Source organism: Synchiropus splendidus, chromosome 19 (assembly GCF_027744825.2).
Source record: "Synchiropus splendidus isolate RoL2022-P1 chromosome 19, RoL_Sspl_1.0, whole genome shotgun sequence".
Taxonomy (NCBI): domain Eukaryota; kingdom Metazoa; phylum Chordata; class Actinopteri; order Syngnathiformes; family Callionymidae; genus Synchiropus; species Synchiropus splendidus.
Window position 1 is genome coordinate 15,595,739 of NC_071352.1, and position 21,181 is coordinate 15,616,919.

At 45.9% G+C, this 21,181-nt stretch overlaps 2 protein-coding genes across 2 annotated transcripts; both read right to left on the reverse strand.

Annotated features, from left to right (window-relative positions):
- Window positions 1-861: 861 nt before the first annotated feature.
- On the reverse strand, window positions 862-1,809 carry LOC128751426 (cytochrome c oxidase assembly factor 3 homolog, mitochondrial). The gene is made up of 2 exons (XM_053852414.1): window positions 1,622-1,809; window positions 862-1,038 (listed from the first exon to the last, which is right to left on the reverse strand). The coding sequence occupies exons 1-2, from the start codon at window positions 1,782-1,784 to the stop codon at window positions 932-934; spliced, it is 270 nt and encodes an 89-aa protein (XP_053708389.1). The 5' UTR covers window positions 1,785-1,809; the 3' UTR covers window positions 862-931.
- A 395-nt stretch (window positions 1,810-2,204) lies between these two features.
- On the reverse strand, window positions 2,205-6,986 carry nags (N-acetylglutamate synthase). Its single transcript, XM_053851962.1, has 8 exons — window positions 6,354-6,986; window positions 4,865-5,121; window positions 4,593-4,806; window positions 4,314-4,494; window positions 4,202-4,241; window positions 3,768-3,899; window positions 3,129-3,311; window positions 2,205-3,017 (listed from the first exon to the last, which is right to left on the reverse strand). The coding sequence occupies exons 1-8, from the start codon at window positions 6,870-6,872 to the stop codon at window positions 2,852-2,854; spliced, it is 1,692 nt and encodes a 563-aa protein (XP_053707937.1). The 5' UTR covers window positions 6,873-6,986; the 3' UTR covers window positions 2,205-2,851.
- Window positions 6,987-21,181: the final 14,195 nt, after the last annotated feature.

Here is a 21,181-nt window from a genome sequence, read left to right on the forward strand (position 1 = left end):
TGGAAGTGAAAAGAAAAGTCAGGCTCAATGAATTCCTCCATTTTGATTACCATATTTTTGCATGAATAATTCCTTAACGTGAATAATAACGCCACATTCAAGACACACTACTGTGAACCAGACACACAAGCATTAAAAGCAGCTCTCGAATTGGCCTCGGGTTGACGTCACAGGATCGCCCAAGAGTGAGCTCTGCTGGCGACCTCTAGTGGCTGCTTTTGTTACTGCGAGTCAGAACCAGAGCCGCCATCCGCACACGGAGGTCCTGCTGACCCACCGACCTGTCGCTCAACCGGGACCGGGATCATATGGTGGTCCAGGCGGCCGAAGCTAGCGCTTGTGCAGGCGGCTTGACTCACCAGGAATTGAGAGGGAATCGAACGAAAACTGAAGAAGTCGAGCGCGTGAGTTGAGCTGATGTTGACCTGCGAAGGGACCGGGGAGGAGCTGAGAAGGGGGCGTGGCGCAAAGATGAAGAGAAATCATGAGGCGAAGCCGAGCGTTGTTTGGGGGGAAATGCAAATAAAACATTCAAATCGTGAACTTTAACACCCTCTTTTCACAAACATTGAAGATCAAAGATGAACTGCGAGAAACCCATAAAATAAAAGGGTATAATGACAACTGCTGCATAACGTTAACATCAGTTCCATTTCCATCCTCCAGCTGTCAGTCATCCTCGTATTCTGCCAAAAAGACGGCATCAATCAATTTTAAATGTTAAATTAGTGGACTCTGGATTGTGTCACTCTGTTTCTCAGCAGCATGTCTGCGCTCGCCTCCAGCATACCTGAAGTTCCTGCCCCAGAACCCCCCCCCCCAGGCCAACATCTCCCCCCTCAGAAGCAGCAGCATACAAAATACAGTCCATAATTTGCATCTTTATTAAGCTTATGCACACATTTACAGAGACACACAGTGTCCAGGACTCTCAGGAGTTTGCTCCGGTCCTGGGACCTCTGATGATGTTGATCCTCGCCTCGTCGTCCAGCTCGTCCAGAACTCGCTCCTGCTTGACGGACAGGATCGTGTAGCCGACTGCACTGGAGTTAAAGAGTAATCTATATATATATATATATATATATATATATATATATATATATATATATAATACACATATTCTTTTTCACCATGTGCACTTTCACTTTGACAATCATCTCGTGCTGCTCAGGTGTATTCAGCAACATAAAGCAGGAAATTAACCTTAAATAAAGCTGAAACGCTTCCTCGGAAGGCCTTTACTGTACTATTCATTGTGATCTGCCACCGCCTGGTGTTGTATACTTGTATTGCATTTTTAATCATCAGCTGTCCGATTTGAATGTAATATCTACCGCGGAGCAGAAACTGTCGAATAAAGAGATAATAGCAGTGGAAGTTCTTCTTGATAAATGAATAGTGTTAAGCCGCTTATTTTCCAGTCTCAGGTCTGAACACTTCTCAGTACTCACGCGCACAGTCAGGAACGCCTCCTGCACTTTCTCGCTCGGTAATGTTGGCCAACCAAAACCATCCCTAGGTCGGAACCTTCACATGACGGTAGTTATAAACACAGCGATAATCGAACTATTGAAAATATAATGCGTTTGACACCGTTGTGTAACAACGTTTTCAAGGATACACATTCCGAGCACGAAGGCCCCAATGGTCAGACCGGTCACTAGGTTTCTGCTGCGGAGCCGCGCTGAATTTTTCTTCCAATTGTCGAGCTCTTTGCGACGGAGGATGAGCTGTTGCTCCGCCGCTGTCAACCTCCGACCGTCTGCTGACTCTTTGTCCGCCATGTTTGTTTTGGCGGAAGAAGAGGTAAACGTCCGGTAATAGTTCTGTTTAGCTCTTAGCACCCCCTGCTGTTTGGGAGTGAATTGTTCCACTCTTAATATTCGAGTCCTTTTTCTTCAAATAAGAAAACGGAACCTGTATCATTCGCCATCAGTTGTGTCTTGTTGTCAGAGTCTGAAGGTTTAAAGCTGAATGAATACCTTGTGAAGACCAGCTCTCATCCTCTGCTCCACACTGAACACACAAAACAAAAGCGCAAATGTTTTTTTTAGCTGATGTTGAAGCAATTGTTCAATGAAAATGTCAGTGTAAAAGTGAACTATATATATGTATATATATATATGAAAGATTTATAGACAGTCTGAATACTAAATATTTACAAAGCTCAAACATAACAAAGTGACATTTTCATTTTTCAATTTTATTTTTGGTTTTGCGCCAAAGATACGTCAACAGTAGAAATCGGGGGAAATTACTCCTTTCTGATAGATTTTGATAGTATTTAATATAAAAAAACTTCTTGTCTTTAATGCAATGCTCTTTAATCAGTTATATAGAAAAAACCCACCACCAAAAAAAGGGTTAAATCATCATAAAGAATATCTGAATATTAAGACAACAAGCAGAGTCCTCCCTGACTCCGGTCGGGTCGCTCTTCTGCAGCAGCGAGGCGGGACCTGCCTGATGCAAGGAACTTCAATGCAGAACCAGTTGAAATTGAGAAGTTTTAATGGGACATTTGTGAAAGCAATCCCACAAAACAGGAAATCCTGAATAGAAAAAACACATTTTCTTTGTCAAGTCAGAATAAAAATACTGAGATAGTAGATCCTATTTCACATTTCATAAAGTGTCCGGCCCCAAACACGTGAAGGAGGGGGACAAGAGTAAGCGCCACGTGCTGCCGGGACTCAGGAGATCCTGAGACAATCGGAGAAGCTCAGGTCCAGCGGAGGCCTTGGGTTCGGTTGGCACCAGGGCTCCGAGGAGGTTCAACCCAAAGTGCTGTTGACCTAATACGGATATAAAAAGATCTGTGTGTGTCCAATGTTTGAAGTCGGGTGGCGCTCTAGGACCCGTCCGCCGGAGATGAGGTATTTGGGCTGGGGCGGAACGAGTCAGGGAGGTTTTTGGCGTACTCCACCAGCTCGTACGAGTCGCGGATGTCCGTCAGGCCGAACCAGAACACGGTCCACACCCCTTTGACGAAGCTTCCGTCCGAATGTTTGAAGTACCTGCAGAGAGAGAGAGAGAGAGAGAAGGAGGGGGAGAGGGAGAGGGAGAGGGAGAGAGAGGGAGGATGAGACGAGCGCGAGGCAGGAGCGGCTCGTGAGAAACCTGGTTACCAAGGGTTGATCTTGTTGGTGGCCCTGGACCTCCAGAAGAGTTTGCCCAGGTCTTGCCGGATGCACTCCCACAGGATGTGGCTGGTGCCCTGACCCTGCTTGCTGCTGCTCACCACCAGCTTGTCCAGGTACGGGGTGCCGCTGTTCACCGTCTCCATGGTGATGATTGCAGCAGCGGTGTACCTGTGAGCATCATCGCATCACTGAGACGGCTTTCTGCTGCCACCTGGCGGCAATGACCGGTACAACAATTTTCCAAACGTCACTCGTATTCCTCTCGTTGTTTCTCCATTTGCCTCCCTTTCTTTCAACCATCCATCCATCATTCCTTCAGGTCCTCCATCTTTATACCTCCAGTTTGCTCTTTTCAATCTGTCCACCTTCATCTTCCCGTCTTTGTCTCCTCTTCAACCCATCTTTTCCTTCAATGCTTCCATCTGTCTATCTGTATTTACTTTATCCTTCTTTCTTTTCTTTCCTCAGTCCATCTTTCTTTCTACTTCAATTCTGCCTCTTTCCTTTCACACCTTTTGAGACACGCTCACTTCTGTCATCCTTTCTTTTGCTTGTTTTGCCATGAATCCCTTCCCTTCAGCAGTCTGTCTCCACTTCCTGTCTGCAAAGAAACAAGTGTCTCACCCTTCTGAGAGGTAGATGGAGTGAAGTCGCCTCTTCAGTGACTCGATGTAATCGCGCCGCAGAGTTTTGTCGAACGACTTGTTGATCAGAGCTAGAAGACGGTCCACGTCGATCTCCTCCAGCGAGGTGTACCTGGAGACGCACGCATGAATCTCTTCACACCAACAAGTACTGAACCTTCCCCACTACAACACGGTCACATGTTACACACACACACACACACACACATATTTGTATTCCTATCTTAGTGGGGACTTCATAAACCTACCCATCCAAAACAAATGTAACCATGACCCAGCCTAGTTATTCTGAAGTTTAAACTCTCAAACTGAGGGCCTCTGACTCGAGGCCCCCACAAGGACAGATAAATTAGTACACCACAGACACAGATTTCATCAGAACTGGAACAAATTTTGTTTTCAGCTTGCTCGCACCTGTGAATGGGGTCTCCATTTTTGAAGAGAGAACCAGAACCTGAGGCCAAACGCAAACACACAATGCATCAGTCGATGTCAGCAGTCGGCGGTCGCTGAGGCGTTCGCTCACCGCGGTGGCTGAATAGCTCGGTCAGCAGCGTGTCGGCGGAGGTGATGGCGGCCGAGGATTCCCCGGGTAGCTGGTTGAGCAGCCTGGCGATGGCGCTCACTCTGTGGCGCTCGGCCTCAGTCAGCCAATGAGCCGTGGACAGAGAAGGAAGGTCGGCGGGCAGCGACACCGTGGCCAGGACCTGCGAGAGACCCAGTTCTAATCAAGTTTCACCAAACACAGCAACACACAACAAGGATGCAGGTGTGAGTGAGTGGGGGCAGGTGGTACGGGTCGCACCTGGTTCACTTTGCCTCGCAGGCCTCCGCAGTTGTTCAGGAACATGACCTTGAGGGGCTGCAGGGCGCGAGAGATCGCCGCTGTCACCTCCACTGGGTCCAAGATTACAGAGCACCCATGTGCGTCCCTCCCCACCGGGCAGACCAGCGGAATGGTGCCCAGGTCCAGACTCCACTGAAGGAGACCGGGGTCCACGGACACGGACTGGGGGGCGCTGAGACACGAGGAGGGTCAGCAACTGCTTTAGTTTTAGATTCCTACACTCTGCACACCTGCTGCCGCTGGAGGCTTTGGTGAGCGTCAGGAAAGATTCGGCGGAGAAGAAGGGCAGCACGGTGGCCGAGTGCTGCTGCAGGGCCTCGGTCAGCTGCTGGCAGCGCTCCACCAGACCTCGGGAGGACCCAACCACCAGCTCGTCCGCTGACCGGCCCATCACCACCACGGGCTTCATGTCCATCCTCTGCAGGAAGGAGAGTCCGAAAGCCAGACTCTGGACCATCTCCCTGCTGTCGAACACCGAGCTGTCCACCTGCAGGCCACAGCAGGCATCACCTATACATATATATATATATATATATATACATATATACACACACACACATATATATACATATATATATATATATACAGTGGTACCTCGAAAAAAGCTGGAAAAAACATAACGTGCGCGGACCGATCAGCTGATCCACGAGGCACTCTGTTATTGTGTATAACGCAGCCTCTGTATGCAGACGTGTCCCGTTAGCTACATCTACTGACTGTTCTTTCTTCATACTGAGGTGTAAAACCTTTCCTGTCTCCGCACTGGACCGTGGTAGAGTGTCACAGGGGAGGTGCTGGAGCACTCACTCCAGGGTTTGATGTCCTGTTGTGGGCTGGAGCTGGGACAGGGATGAGGCCAGTCTGGGACAGAGCGTGACTTCGTTTATGACTTTGTCACGGCCAAACTGCACAGAAGCGCACATTCAGAGCTGGACACGCACCGGGCACCTCTTCACTTCTGGAGAGACGTCACTCACTCGGCAACCCCTCCCACATGCAGCGGCCACACACATAGAGGAACAGCCACCTGCAGCAGACACTCGACATTCACTCCTACAAAAGCCTGTTTTAAGGCTTGGAACGCATTAGTTCTTTTTCCATTCATTGTAAAGGGAAAAATCGATTCAGATTTCAAACAAATCACTTCTCGAACGGCCGTCTGGAACGGATTGTGGTCAAGAACCGAGGTACCACTGTATATATTTGCCAGACATTCACTGAATTCTAAAAAACATGAGCTCAGTCAACTCTGAGAGACTCAAATTAGCTCCAGAAAACTCCCTCTCGCTCCAGTTCTGCAGTACAAACTTGGCAGGCAAGTAGATGACAGAGCTTCAGTCAGAGGCAGAGGAGAACCTGACACCACCAGCTGGAGACCTTTTGACCTCCTGTTGTGTAACCGCCTTCAAGCTGACAATCCAAGAACCAAAGCAACAAACTTCATCCAGAGAAAGTTCTTCTCCTCTCATGTCAAAGTTGATGAAAAACAGGAAGTATATTTTTGCATAATACTTCAAAGCAGTCATTAGAGGTACTGCGGCTTCCACTGCTGGAAAGATCTGATTGATATCTAAAGATATTAACTGTATTATTGTCAGTTTTCTTCTTTTCTCGAATTCGTATTGATGCTTTTGGACGTTTTTGAACTTGAAATAAAAAAACTTTCAAAGTTGCCGTTATCTGTCTCCCACAAATGCCTCCACCGATACCGACTCTTACCTCCAGAACCGCAAACGCCGGGGACTGGGTCGCGGAGGCGTTCTGGAACTGGGTCAACCAGTACCGAGCTTCCTGTGGATTCCCGCCCACTTCGTTGAGGAAAGCTTTCACGTCCCGGTAGATCAGATTCCGAACCGGTAGCACATGGCGGTCCGCCGCGGAAAAGTAGCCCGGCACCTCCGGTTGGGCCCAAGCCGCGGACTTTCCTTTCGCTCCGGCCGCGTCAGAGCTCACAGCGCGCCGCTGCGGAGCGAACATCCTTGGCTGCTGCGGCTTCTGGCGGTTCTGTTGGCCGCGAGTCAAAACCGGAGCAGAAGGGCTCGACAGGTATTTCCCCATCGTTACCACAGCACGGCAACCGGACGAGCCGCCGTTGATACTCGCCATGTCGGGCGGACCGTGTCGCCGAGAGCCGAGGGCGGCGGGAGTGCGCCGGTGAAGCGCTCTCAGCTCCGGCGTCTCACGTTTCAGCGGTGGGAGTCGATGCTCCACAGTTGCATCAGTCAGCCAAACTCGCATCCGGTCACACCACTTATTTTAGCTTCGGATCAGACACAGAATTGTATTTGTACTTGTATTTCATCACTTCATCGATCATCTTCAATCGTGTTCCTTTGACCTGGGTGACACAACTCCACGATATTTACTCCAGTTACGTTCAGCGACTACACTATCTTCACCAGCAGGGGGCAGTGTAGCACTTCAGTTCCTCCAAATAAAGTCAATTTAGTCCAAGTTCAGTTCAAGTCCCACTTCGCCCGCTCACTTTCCTGAATTCTATTTTTAATCTGGAGCGGTCTGGATTGTTTGGATGACCTCAAGCTTCTGTCTCTGTTTCATCTCTATCATCGTCTGTCATCTCCTGCGACAGCGTGCTGCGTCCCTCACACACACACACACACAGAGTTGTGCGCTGTATAATCTTCAGGAAGTGATTATGGGGTGTGAGATCAAACGTTTGCGCCGGGACATTCCTCCCTCCTTGTTTTTTTGCCCTCTGGGTTGGAAAGATGGTCAACTTCCTCGCAGCCTCGACGCAGATGACAGTGGAGGAACTTTGCCAGAGCGCTTGAACTGAACAGGGAATATTCAGACTGTCTGTCACTGCAGTGACTTCAGCAACTGAGATCAACAAAATAGAATGAAATTTTGTTTTAAAACCACTTTTCTTCGTCATGTCGGTAACTGGAATTGAGCCAACCCAAATATGGATGTGTCCATCAGAATACAAGCTTCAGTGTTGTAAAGATGCAGAGCAGTTGCTGAGATAGCAACAATGACTATAGAGTAGAAGGTCGTGGGGTCGAATCCAGGTGAGTCAGGTGACCCTCATGGGTCCCTGGTGCAACTTGCTGAACCACTGTACTCGAAAGCGTCTGTGAAATAACTTCACTAAAACCTTGTTCAGACAGCAGGTGAGGGAGGAGGGACACCCTGGAAAGGTCACCAGTGTAGCACACAGCGGATGTGCAGGTTTCTGATTGGTTTCCACAGAACATGCTGTTCAAAACGCTCCCCAGTGGATGGCACAACAAAGGAAGAACGTCTGAGAAACAAAAGCAAATTAATGACTATTCTCCACCTTCAGTTACATGCAAATAAAACCCGTTGTTCCTGGAGACGGCGCTCAGCCAGTCAAATGAGGCTCATGACGTAACCACCAGACGAAGGTATCGTGACTAATGACTTGTGAAATTCCCACCATTGTTATTTCACGACTCATCTTATTATTATCAGCATTAAAAACCGACTTGGGGATTCCGCTTCCAGTACGTTTTTTTGGGGGGGTCCCATGACGGTCCCGCCAGTAGAGGGCAGCAGACACCGGGGCCTGACTGGTGACACCAAGGTCACGTTGGTGAATCTCTTCAGGAGCAGTTTGATGATCCACTCTCGCTTTTAGGGTTGGAATTAACTTTAAATGTTGCCATTAGGGTGAAAAGTAATTTGTGATGGTTAGAACAAGTGCCGTAATGGCTCCTTCTGGACCGACACATTTGCTGCACTGTGACACTTCGAACCGCAGACCGAGAGCAAACAGATTAAGGCTCCAAACTTTTGTTAAAATACTCGTCTGTCGAGCCGCAACTCAAACACCCTGACTCACGACCCACTGGTGGAACAGTTGGCTTCTGTTAGTTCAACCACTTTATGTCAATGAAATGCCCAGGAAGCACACAATGGCACTTGAAAACTGCAGTAGTAGCATTTTTGCTACGACAATACAATCTTTATTACTACGTCTATAATCGGGTTTACTGTTGCTATTATTAGTACTTGTTGCACAAATATTACTGTTTCAACAGCATGAGTGCTTATACTGTATGTGTTTATACTGATGGTAGAAAAACTATTGGCAAATAGTACAACTGCTAATCCAAGCATTACTATTCGCAAAACACCTTGACACTCTTACACCTTGTGATACTTTTACTTTTACCACCATCAACATGACTTTCACACTTGAGTGCGGTACTTAAAGATTTGCCACCTTAGAAATGGAAACTGCGAATATGACTACTCTAAATACAAGAACAAATATTAATACTGCAACTGGTGTCGGCAGATATACTGCTTACATCATAGTGTTCCTGATACTCTCATAATTACAGCATGTATTAGTCGCAGGGCTGATGTTTTAGTGTAATAATTGTCACAACTTTTACCTGTGCTTCTTCTGACAGCACCATCATTCCCTCTACTGTTGCAGTACTTGTGTGACTGCTTCTAAAATGACCACATTTCCGTCCACTACTTGTACTTATCGTAGAACTGTTTGCGTTATATTGCATTATACATAGAAATACAGATAAAAATCAGCTACTTTTTCATATATTCCATGAGCGTGAGTGAGGCAGTCGCTGTCAAACTTTGTTTTATTTCAACATGTTTGAAACCGTGTTTAAGCACCGCACTCCGCATCGATGTTAAAACACATTTCTGAGAGTGCAGTTGTACTGTTATAACAATAAATCATTTCGAGTCGATTCCATCGAGTGACAGATATCAGGAACGATTTGGAACGTTGTGTTTTGGATTATCGCGGCACTTGAGGGATCCAGCTAAAGTGCTTCCCCATGCGTTTGCTGAACAATGTCCAACGCACGTTATGTGTTTGCTCTGGAGACCCTCATTAAGAGGCAACATTAATTAATCCAAACGTTTTTGTTGGGGTTTTTTTACATTGCAGATTTTATTATTCCCGAATTTCCTTGCCCCCTCTTTCTGCCCCGGGAGAGATGAAAGCGTGTTATTATGGCGATGAGATTCACAGGCTCACAATGGAAAGTCATTTTCCCTCCAACTGTTGGAGCAAAGTCAGAAGTGAGTCACTCCTCGTGTTCATCTCATGAAAAAGGTCGATATCTCTTGGATTACATCTGAGTGTGAGAGTTCAATAACCTGAACCAACACTTTGTTCTGCATGCACTTACTCAGATAATGAAACACATTTTTTATATTATACTTTGGATTAAAGCGATACATTATTTTTGTCTTTCTCAATGGATTTTATTTGAAAGTTTTTAAGTGGTATTTTCCTGTATAGAGAAAGCTGGGAGTTTGGACTTTGAGGAACATCACAGGCGACATTCCTGCCAAAACCGTGATGCAATATCCATGTCGTTTATTTGCAGGACAACTGACTTGTCTCAGTGTGTGTGTAACATATGAGATCGAGAGCCGGCAGCGGCCATTTTAGCAATTAAAATAGCTAATTGAAGAAGAGTGAGAGTCTTTATTGGAAACAGAAGAGGAGGCTCACTTGTGGATGCGACTTGAACAAGATACAGTCCCTAAAAAAGTTTCAGCATTTAGGAGCAAGACTGGACTCCGTCACTTGCAGGTAAGACTTGAACCCTGGACCCTTTGGGGCGAGACTTGATCGCCTGTGGGCAAGACTCAGACAAGACTCGGACACTTCAGGGTGAGATTAGGTCACTTGTGGACGAGACTTGGACCCTCTGGGGTGAGACTCCATCACTTACAGGTGAGACCTGAACATTTATGGGTGAGACTTGAACACTTTGTGCTATGACTTGATGACTTATGGGTGAGACTCGGACACTAAAGGCTGACACTCAGACACTTTGAGCTGTGACTTGATCACTTGTGGGTGAGACTCAAACATTTGGGGCGAGACCTGATCATTTATGGGTGAGACTCGAACACTTACTGGCGAAACCTGAGCACTCGGTGGGAGACTTGAACTCTTATGGGTGAGACTAGAACCCTTTGAGGTTGTGATTTGATCACCTGCAGACGGGACTTGGACCCTTTGGGACGAGACCTGTCCGCACTTATGGGCAAGACTCTTTAGGGTGAGATAACACCACTTGTGGACAAGACCTGAACCCTTTGGGGTGAGACTCCATCACTTAGAGGCGAGACTTGAACACTTATGGGCGAGACTCGGATACTAACGGGTGAGACTCAAACACTTTGAGCTGTGACTTGATAATTTGTGGGTGAGACTTGAACGCTTATTGGCGAACCTTTAGCCCCTTGGTGCAAGACTTGATCTCTTATGGGTGAGACGAGAACCTTTTGGGGCTTTGACTTGATCAGTTGTGGATGAGACTGAACACTTTGGTGCGAGACCACAGAACAATACTGGTCACGATGAGACCAGGGTCACACTTGAATTCCAGAAGTGTTTCACTGTTGTTGCCTCTCCATCACATTTGTTGTGTTTGTGACTTGAAACCTGAGATGTTTGGTTCTGTTCTGACGTCTTAATCACAGGATCATTCTGTCGGACATCTCCAGCTTCAGCACACACTCGCTGACCTCACACACACACACACACGCAGGCCATAATCAGCAGGGTAAATACTTGATTCCCACACGACCAGCGCGCCCGACCACACCAATGAGCCCACCCTGACTCTGCATCCAAACCCGACCCACTCTAATTTAGCGTTTTAAGTCTTTCTGTGGCACCCGGGTGGCAAAGTGTCCGGGTGGCACCGCCGGGGATTTGTGGGTGTCTGCACTGCCAGGGAGGGGGAGGGAGGCGGGGGGAGGATATGTCCCCACAGACTGTCTGAGAGCTTCAAAGTCTTCTGAGGGGGAATTTAATGCACCTTCACTTCGGCTGAGATGTTTTTACCGCTAGCATTGTTGGCATTAGCACCTCAGGGGAACGGTCCTCTTTGGGAGTGAAGACATGTGCGAGAATGCTATGTTGTGTTCATGGATTTTACTAGGAAGAAGAAGTAAGGCTACGTCATGACTCTTTTTTAGCTGAACTTTTGAGACTGCACATTTCCGAGTCATCACTGTGGACTTGTTGGTCCTCAATGAAGGTGGCTGTTTTCCAATGACAGCGTGAGGATGAGGCATTCAAGTGCCGTGTTTCTGGAACATAAAGTGCACATTCTGTCCATTGAGAGAAGCTCTTGGTTGCTACTGTTGGGCGGAAGCAGAATTGCGGGAGGTGAGGGTGAAGGGGGGATTCAGATCTGAGCGTCGCACACCTTTAAGTCATAAACACACTCCACTCCAGCCTCCCTGGGTATTCACGCGCCCAACAATCTGTCTCTTTTGTTTTTTGTTGTTCTTTCTTGTGTGGGTCTGAAATTCCGACAGGAGGCGAAGGAGCGGGAGAAGGACGAAGAAAAAACATGTTGGAATTTTCTTCGCCTCTCAGATCTTCTCGGCAGCAATTACACACAAGTGTTACCAGATGCCCCGCCGGAGCCGAGACCACGTATCTAAGTCCTTCTTTTGTTCTGCCTTTACCGACTTCACGCTGGTGCAGGTCTGAGACCGGAGCGAGGACGGGCCGCACTGCCTGGTCAATTAAGAGAGTTAGCTTTCGGGTTCAGCGCTGTTTGACTTGAGCCCCGACTGCCAAAATCCAATTAGGATTAAGAAAACACACATTCGTGCGCACAAACAAACACACACACACTTGTACCGCTATCCTTGTGAGGACCTCTCTTTGACACGGCCCTTTCCCCAGCCTCTAACCATCCAAAACACATGGCTAACCTGAACCAGGACTCCGACCCAAACTGAAACTCGATTTTAATGACCAAGTTTTAATCCTCCAATTGAGGCTTAAGGCTTGTGGGCAGCAAAAAATGTCCCCAAAAGTCAGTGTGTTTCCGAGAATTTTTGTTTTTTCATTTTGAGTTCTGATCGCCAGATCCTTTGCTGCGTGAAAGTAGCCATTAAAAAGTGGAAAACTATCTCAAAACACTCCAAAGAGTGGCTTGTTGCTAACCATTAGCATCGCAAGATAAAAGACGCGACAAAAGACTACAGTTTTCATATGAAATCCAAAAGTAAATTCAAGATGAAATTGGATTACCAGTTAAGTTACTATGTTAATGATTATGACACTGGCACTGGCACTGGTTGAGAAGAATTCTCGCGGTTCTGCCTGAGGTGTGAGTGTGTGGGCGGAGTCAAGAGCGCCGTGAACGTTGGCCAGATCAACAGTACTTCATGGAGTGATTCATGAGTTTTAAATTCAGGGCTTAAACCAACATCTGTAGCCTGAACAAAGCCTGGCACCCGGGCGCGCAAACATGCTAACCACTGCTCCTCAGACCCGGAGGTTTGTTTGCAGAGGAGGAGAGTGTGTGAGAGCCGTCGTCCGGCCAGATGACCGCCGGCCTCTTCAGGATGTCCTTTGCCTCAGGTCGGACTGTCACCTCCTCAGACACCAACACACCACTCTTCCATATCGTCATCATCGTTGGTGATTCTCCAAACCTTTCTATTGAAATTGAGACTTTTTAGCAGGAAGAAGAAGTAGACCTACATTTGTATGACTCATTACATGACTTGAAGAATGCAAATCGAGCTTGGATGTGAACCCTAAATGTTAAATGATAAAATGCCAGCTCAGCAGTTTTCATTTTGACCTTTAATCTGTTGCCTGGACCTTGAAAACGTTCACAGAACTTGACATCTCAGATATTATTTTCACTTTCAAGCTGCAATTGGAGTTTTGATTCAGAGCTGAAAATTGTTCAAGTGGGCTGTGCGCACACGCACACACACACACGCTTTGACTCACGTAGCTGACAGGTTCTCCCAGCTTCCCGGGGGAAGAGATAATTTCTGCGGAAGTGGAGCTACTGAGTTCCAGCCGCCTGATAGTGATCAGACTGGAGAACTCTCAAAGTACAAAAAATGTTCAGCCTCCTGCCGCTGGCAGCGTCACCAACTGAACATTATGACCAGGGACAATGACCAGCTCAACTGATACAAATGTATTTACAATTTTCCCATCATTTTTTATTTCATTTTATCCATGAATGGTTCTATACTGACTTCTGTTTTTTACTATAATTTTTTGTCTTATTATGGGTTTTCTTTTGAACAGCTTTTCATTTTTATTTGCGTGTGTGTGTGTGTGTGCTGCGTCCCCCGGTGTCTGAGTCGTCGTCTCACAGGGGGGCGTTTGGTTCGTCTCCTGGCCAGCACAGCGACGGTAAACTAGTCTCCGACAGACATAAACAGTTTGTTTCGGCTAGTTTGGGTTCGGCGGCTCCTGTCGTGGGCGGATGAAGGTGGAACCCAAATTAAAGAGGAGTCTGGGCCGCGTGCGCGCTTGCGTTCACGTGTTTGCTTAACAAGAAAAACGCCTCCGACCGGGGCAGTTTGGTGAAGTGGAGCGCATGATGGCGGCCGGCCGGACCCCCTACTCGGTCCACATGTGGCTGCAATTGAGTGGCGGGTGGGAGGCGAGCGGCAGGGCAGGTGTAATTATCTGACCAGCCTCTTTATGTTGCGTATAAATAACTCGCTTGTATGCTCTAAAAATAAACCGTCATCTCAGACGGCTGACCTTCCACCCTTGACCCCTGACCTGGGGTCAAAGTGCACCATCATGGCGGCTAAATATAGCAGCAGGCATGTGTCGCCCTTGAACCTGAAAGTGAATGAAGAGGCAGATGTTGACTTGTCTTGCAGGATATTTGTAGTCCAAGGGAACTCTGGTTTCCTCCCATACTCCAAAAGGTACTGTTGGCTGGTGCACAATTTATTGGCTTGTTAACTCAGGGAAAATGAAATGTAAATGTTTTGAATCTAAATACATGCAAAATTATTATTATTATTATAGTAAGTAAAGTTTCACAATTGTGTAATATATACAATAAGACACAATTGTTTTATGGCTGTCTGTCCCATCAAAAAAATGCTCCCTAGAGACGCAATATTTTAACAAAAACATGATTTTATTCCGGAAAATCTAAACATTTTTTCTCCTGTCTGCTCATGAATGAAATAAGAAACACTCATTTGCTTTCAGATTAATTTCAATATTTTACATGAAAAAGATGAAGTTGCTTTAGAAGCACAAAACTGAGAAGTGTGTCTTCACATCGCCACCTGTTCACCTCTCACCCTGCCCCCCCACCTCTCCTGCTTCCTGCTCTTGGGGTGTCACATGGTTAATGACCGGCGTCTACGACTGTGACGTTCACCTGCAGCAGCGTCGACCTTTGACCCCTGCAACAACACATGTGACCAGATGTGAAGGAGGCTCGTCAAGGAGGTTCTTCGTGAGTCTTTTTGAAAAGTTTTTTGACAGTTTTTTCCACCAAAGTTGGTGATGATGGCTGCAGTCTGACTGAGACTCATTATGAACTTGAACACAAGTGTTGACATCCACGTCCACTAGGGGGCGTCCAGCTACAGAGATGCTACACTCAGTTTTTTTCCTTGCATCCACAGGAAGTGAGTCGTTTATGGGAGCCAACCTCTCGGTGTTTGTGTAGTCTGGACAGGTGAGCACAGAGGGAGAGTCTGGTTCCACTATTGTCATGCAGAGATTGACTTTTGTGTCGCCAACATGACTCAATTCCTGGCTACGTTTGTGATGCGAGATGGAGGCGACGAGAGAAGCCCAGATGCTCACCTGGTTTCTCTCCCTCCACATGCACTGCATCAGTAAAAGTCCTGTTATTCTGAAACATCAGAACGACCATCAAAACTGTGAAAGGAGGTGATGTAATGTAGCTTCGTGCTCATGAGTGACGCGTGAATGTCAGCGGCGATAAGACCTTCCGTGATTATAATGATGATGTTGTGTTCAGACGGTTCCAGCTAGCTGCTGTTTAGCTTCTCGTATGTTTATTTTTCTGAGTTTTTGTGAAAAAAAAAATCTGTTCGCAGTGATCTCACTCGTCTTTGCTAAAGTCGATATCATTCGCGAATGGGATGACGCAAGCGCACGCCTCCGACACATCACTGGTAACCGAACTGGACGTGACTGACAGACGTCGACTCCTCCGGGGAGCCGCTTTAGTCCTCGGAGGGAAGCTTTGAGGGATGGAATCTTCCCGCTGCCTCACTTTTGATCAGTTATGACAGTCAGAATTGCACTTTATGATGCGGCTGCCCACACAGAGCGGTCATTATGGAACCGCAACGGTCCGCTCCGCTTTGAATCTGGAAGAAAATCATTTTGTGTTCCCCTCGAACACAGCCGGACATGAAGCCCGCGTCGCTCAGCTGCTCTGTGAAACCTGAACGGACTCTGTGTTTCAAGAACAGAAATCTAACCCAGTAAGTGGTTTGAGCCTTTCAGTCCGCCTCACCTTGAACTTTGAACTCAAACTCAGCTAGCCAAGGTGGCGGAACAAGTCTGGAACGTCCTCATCGTCCAGGAGCTGCTGGAGCGCTGCCAGTACAACACTCTTCATCAGAGGCTCCTCTGATGTAGCATCACAAGCAACTTGACTTCACTGAAATGTCCTGTGAGAAAAGAAAAAAAGATTAATAAAAAAAAACTTTCAATTCCTCAAAAATAAATAGAAGAGAATCAACTTCACCCCCACAATAAACAGTACAGAAATGAATAAATACTTGTGATTTGCCCACAAAACACGCAAATAAAATGAAAAATTAATAATGTAAAAATTAAATTAAAAAAAGAAAAAGGAGTCAAACATGAACTTGACGGCTGTAGGAAAAAAAAATATAAATATGATTTTCAATTGAAAACAAACAAAAAATGTTATCAACAAATAATTTAAACAAATATTTTTAAATAATCTAAATTGGCAATAAAAAGATATAAAACATTGAAAAAAAAAGTCTGAAATGAAGGAATAAAAAAAAAAAAATAATATGAAAGTCAAAAAATTATAAAACAAGGTGAGCTTCCAGACTCACAGCAATAAACAATTGAGAGTGATCAATTAACCTCTGCATGTTTGTGGAAGGAAACCAGAGTGCTCAAAGACAGCCCTTGAAAGCACAGGATGAATGTTCAAACTCCCCACAGAAAGGACACTGGCTCTGGACAACCTGCGTCCTTTTACTGCAGGACCGCAAACCGCACACATTTCAGGTTTCTGGGTTCAATTCCCAGCAGCTGGCGGCCGGCCAGGTCAAGAGGTGGAGAAAACGAAATGTGGCAGAAGGACAGATGGCCGACTCGCTCACAGGAAGTCAGCGCGCAAAGGAAACGATGGCGCAAATCTATTTCCTCCGTCAGCCAATTACCCGCCGCTCAGCTCATTACGACCAGCGCAGGAATGACATTTGGAAACGGTTGAAGAGGCCCAGCACCGCTTTGTTGTTGTTGTCGTCTGCTGCGGCGCGATCGCCTCGACTGTCAGCGCTTTCGCACTGTCGACCGCTGATCTGTTGCTGGGTGAAATAGAAGGCAGACTTAGACGACAATACTTCGCATCGAGAATATTGGAGGAAAGAAAATATATTTGGTACTAAAATAACTTATTAATAGTTTTAATAATAATAATAAGATGGAGAGAGATAATTCAACCAAAAGAGGAAGGAAGAACATTCAAATATGTCTAAGTTCTCAGTAATTTAATTGCCAGAAAAGTACATGGAAATCATTAAAATGGCTCTTCATCTTTTAAAAAATGTATATGATAATAATGTGGACCAACATGCATGAAATAAAAATTACGTAAAATTTTGATAGATAATATATATATATATATAGATACATTAAAGATGGTTAAATCATTTTAAAAAACAACTCAAAATCTGAAGTTCTGTCACAGGGAAAAAGTGTACAGTCAATGACAAAATATCTTGGTGAACCTTCAGACAATTTCAAAAGCAAATTCCATGTGCTATTTTGCCGCTGCTCCGTTACGTCACGACCCTACGGTCGGTTCCGGTCCGACCAAGGAACAGATCTCACTCATGAAAACAACAATAGTTTCCACGAAATGACGTCACGGCTCTCGTGCGGGCCGACCCTTTAATTTGGGTGACTATTGTTGCCGATCCCTGCGCTGGTATGAAAGTCAGTCGACCCACCAGAACCAGCCGCTGGGTCGTGATTATCCCTTGTTTACCTGCAGCTCTCCATGACAGCAGACGCTCCTCACACATGGCTGTAATTATGATCGTACGCACCATTGGCCCCGGGTTCCCATGACGTTGACTGGGCTGAAGGTTGGGGAGCGCGCGTCCGCGTCACATGGCTCCTCACGCTGATCGTAAATTTAATGTGCGGAGTCATAATGGGTTTTAAATTAATTCACATAAATGAAACAGTCCCTCAGGAATTATAATTGTTGAGTCATAAAACCTTTGAAGTGAGGAAGCTTTATTGTCAGTGGCTGCCGATGTCTCAAGCTAGCGACACGTGCCGTGTCCATCCTCATGGGCCACGGCAGCCACGGCACCCGCGGCGGCGGCACGGACCCAGGACGTGAATCCCACCTCCGGCGTTGCCCCATGTTCTGGTGCCGTAATGTTGCAATCTGGTCGCAACTAGTGCCGCAGCAACTGGTCGCCATTGTTCGGTTAGCAAGGCTCCAGGAACAAACAAGTCCAACCACATTTGAAGCAACTCGAATGTTAGGTTTCAAAACAGCACAACGTTTTCTCTGTCTTTTATGTCATAGTGTAGTCTAGTCTAGTCGAGTTTTATCTAATCTAATCCAGTCTGGTATATCATAGTCTAGTCTAGTCTAGCGTAGTGTAGTCTAATCTAATCCAGTCTGGTATATATCTAATCTAATCCAGTCTGGTATATCATAGTCTAGTCTAGTGCAGTGTAGTCTAGTCTAGTTTAGTATAGTCTTATCTAATCTAATCCAGTCTAGTATATCATCGTCTAGTCTAGTGTACTCTAGTTTAGTCTAGTGTACTCTAGTTTAGTCTAGTCTAGTCTAGTCGAGTTTAATCTATTCCAGTCTGGTATATCATAGTCTAGTCTAGTCTAGTCTAGTTTTATCTAATCTAATCCAGTCTAGTATATCATCGTCTAGTCTAGTGTACTCTAGTTTAGTCTAGTCTAGTCTAGTCTAGTCAAGTTTTAGCTAATCTAATCCAGACTGGTATATCATAGTCCAGTCTAGTCTAGTCTGGTGTAGTCTAGTTTAGTCTAGTCTAGTTTTATCGAGTCCAATCCAGTCTAGAATAGCATAATCTAGTCTAGTCTAGTCTCTAATCTAATCTAATGCTTCAATCAGAAGAGTCGCAAGTTTGTCAAACGCAGACAAGTTCACGGATCATTAATATAGTCGTGACTAGTCAACCATTAAAATAGTTGTTTGGCTGTGTTCCAGTTATTCTCAGATATCCTGGGAATTCCCAACCTCCGCCACACAAAGTTGTATTTCCAAGCCAGGAGGTGGGAGACTTATCACCCACCCGAGTCGGCAATTCAAGATGTAAACAATGAGCAGCACTCCTGTTATATTGCGTTTATTTGACTATTAACTACTTTTTTCTTTCTCTAAATCAGTTGGATACTTGGTGGTGTTTGATGCTTGTATGTATATAGAAATGTTTCTGTCGTGTGATATGAAATCCTGGATATGCAGACTACAATGGGGACTGTGCTAACAGTGGCTATCGCTTGCCAGGTGGATGCCTGCGACACTGTTTATGCTCTGGTAACTGGAGCGCTGAGCTTGGATGTGACGTCATTCCCAGCTTCCAATGTAACTGGAACATAACATTGGTTTTAACCCGTGTTGTAACCAAGATGTCCAGAGCCAGTCACCTTGAACTTTGCTGATGCAAAACGCCAACATTTTCGCACATTTCTTTGAAACAGTGACGTTTGTCATGTCAAATGTGACGTTGCTGTCCTCCGACCTGGACACACCTGTGACGCTGCTCAGGTGAGCAAGTGAACAAGGTAGCTGGCTCGTCCTAGCACTGGCAGGAGGCTCAGGAACACGGAGCAAACACTCAAGTCGCCTGAGGACTGACTGGGAAGGTAAGAACACAACACTGCAGCTGAACTGCAGATCAAACAATCGTCATTTGTCAAGCTGATTCTGTCATCAATCATCAGAAGAACCTGCAGAACTTTCCTTCGCAGGGTTTGTCAGATTTCTATCAGCCAGTCTGACAGATGGCTGCAATTAAGCTTTTCTCCATATAGTGACGTTAGCAAGTCGTCTGTCTCCGCAGAGAGTCGTCACGGCTCTGTGGTGGGTTTGGGTTGATTTAAGAGCCGTGACCAGAAACTGAGACGGACTCGATCGGGAGTTGACCTGCTGCAGTGGCTCCAGAATTCTGATCGAACAACCTCGGAAACAACCCAGAAGACGCAATAAATTACCAAAGAATACATGTTTTTTAAATAAGAAAAAGAGTTAATTTAAATTTGAAGTAAAATAAAATAATAATAAATAAATAAAAACAAAAATTACAATGAAAAAAACGTTATAATAACAAGTAAAAATGAATGTAATAAAATCAGATCATATGAAAGAATTGATGAAAAAAACATGAAGAGAGAGTAAATAAGACAAAGAATAAGGTTTTGGGTACATTGACAGAAATGGAAGGTAAAAAAATCTGCATAAGCAAAAAGTCAAATTCATAACTAGCTGAAAAAAATAAAATAAAATAATCGATGTTGTGGAAAGAAAATCTGACCAACAAAAATGATCATTTCATTTCTCAAAACTGTCTCGCCCTCCATATAAAACAAATCCAAGCCTGGAGACCAGCCGCTTTGTTTCCGAGCAATTTTACTCTCAATGTACTTTGCAGTTGAGAAGACAGAATTTTGTCGGAGGTGTTCTCTGGGTGTTTGTGTTGAACTCAGGAATGTCTCTTCACCTGATGACTAATTCGAGAACCGTCTCTTTGAAGCACCGTGCCCACATCCTCCGCCACGGCTGGCACGCTAACCTGGCCAGCGTGGTGGATCAAAGCGAAGCACCTGAAGCCGCGGCGCACGCCCGACATGAAAACTGGGCGTGAAGACGCCTTAGAAACACAGGAAAAACAAGTCGACACATTCTTGTGGGGCGACGTTTCAACCTCTGAGGGGTTTTGCCACTGGTCATGTTTCAGAGGATCGAGAGCGTGTGTGTTATGTGAGCTGGTGGTGAAGGTTTGTGAATGCTGCTTAGCTTCATACCACCTCACTGCACTGCAGCGTGTCACAGAGAACACAGTATTGGACCATCTCTCACTGGAGCTCCATCCAGACCATTGTCTCTGCCAAGTGAAGCCATCTTCACCTACTTGTCAGCCTCTTCCCATCATACCACAGAGTTGTCTTCACCTTCAAGCCAAGGTCTAAGCCAGAAAGAACCCCGCTTTTCTGTAGGAGTCCACGATTCGAATCTCCTGCTCCAGGATGGTGTTCGAGGCGAATTGAGAAGTCATTGGGCTCAGTGGTGCCGTGGATGCCGATCATTGTTGCCGAACATTGTGGTGGAGTCGCACAAAGAAAATTCCAATTGCCAAAAGAAAATCTTGTTTCTGTATTTAAACTTTAGAATGAGATACATTCTCGTTTCATCTCAGAGGGGGCGCTAAAGAGCCTGACAACTTTTCATGTTTGATCAACTCAGCTTGAATCAGACGTCCTTTAATATAGGAGAGAGAAGATTTGACTGCAATTC

Bases quoted from the DNA above. Each gene is read 5' to 3' on its own strand.
- LOC128751426 (XM_053852414.1), bottom strand. From the start codon at position 1,784: ATGGCGGACAAAGAGTCAGCAGACGGTCGGAGGTTGACAGCGGCGGAG. The intron at 1,039-1,621 runs GTATCCTTGAAA...ACTCCAGTGCAG, and splicing joins GGCCTTCGTGCTCGGAATGT to TCGGCTACACGATCCTGTCC.
- nags (XM_053851962.1), bottom strand. From the start codon at position 6,872: ATGCGAGTTTGGCTGACTGATGCAACTGTGGAGCATCGACTCCCACCG. The intron at 4,242-4,313 runs GTGAGCGAACGC...GTTTGGCCTCAG, and splicing joins CGAGCTATTCAGCCACCGCG to GTTCTGGTTCTCTCTTCAAA. The intron at 3,900-4,201 runs GTGCGAGCAAGC...GTGCGTCTCCAG, and splicing joins AATGGAGACCCCATTCACAG to GTACACCTCGCTGGAGGAGA.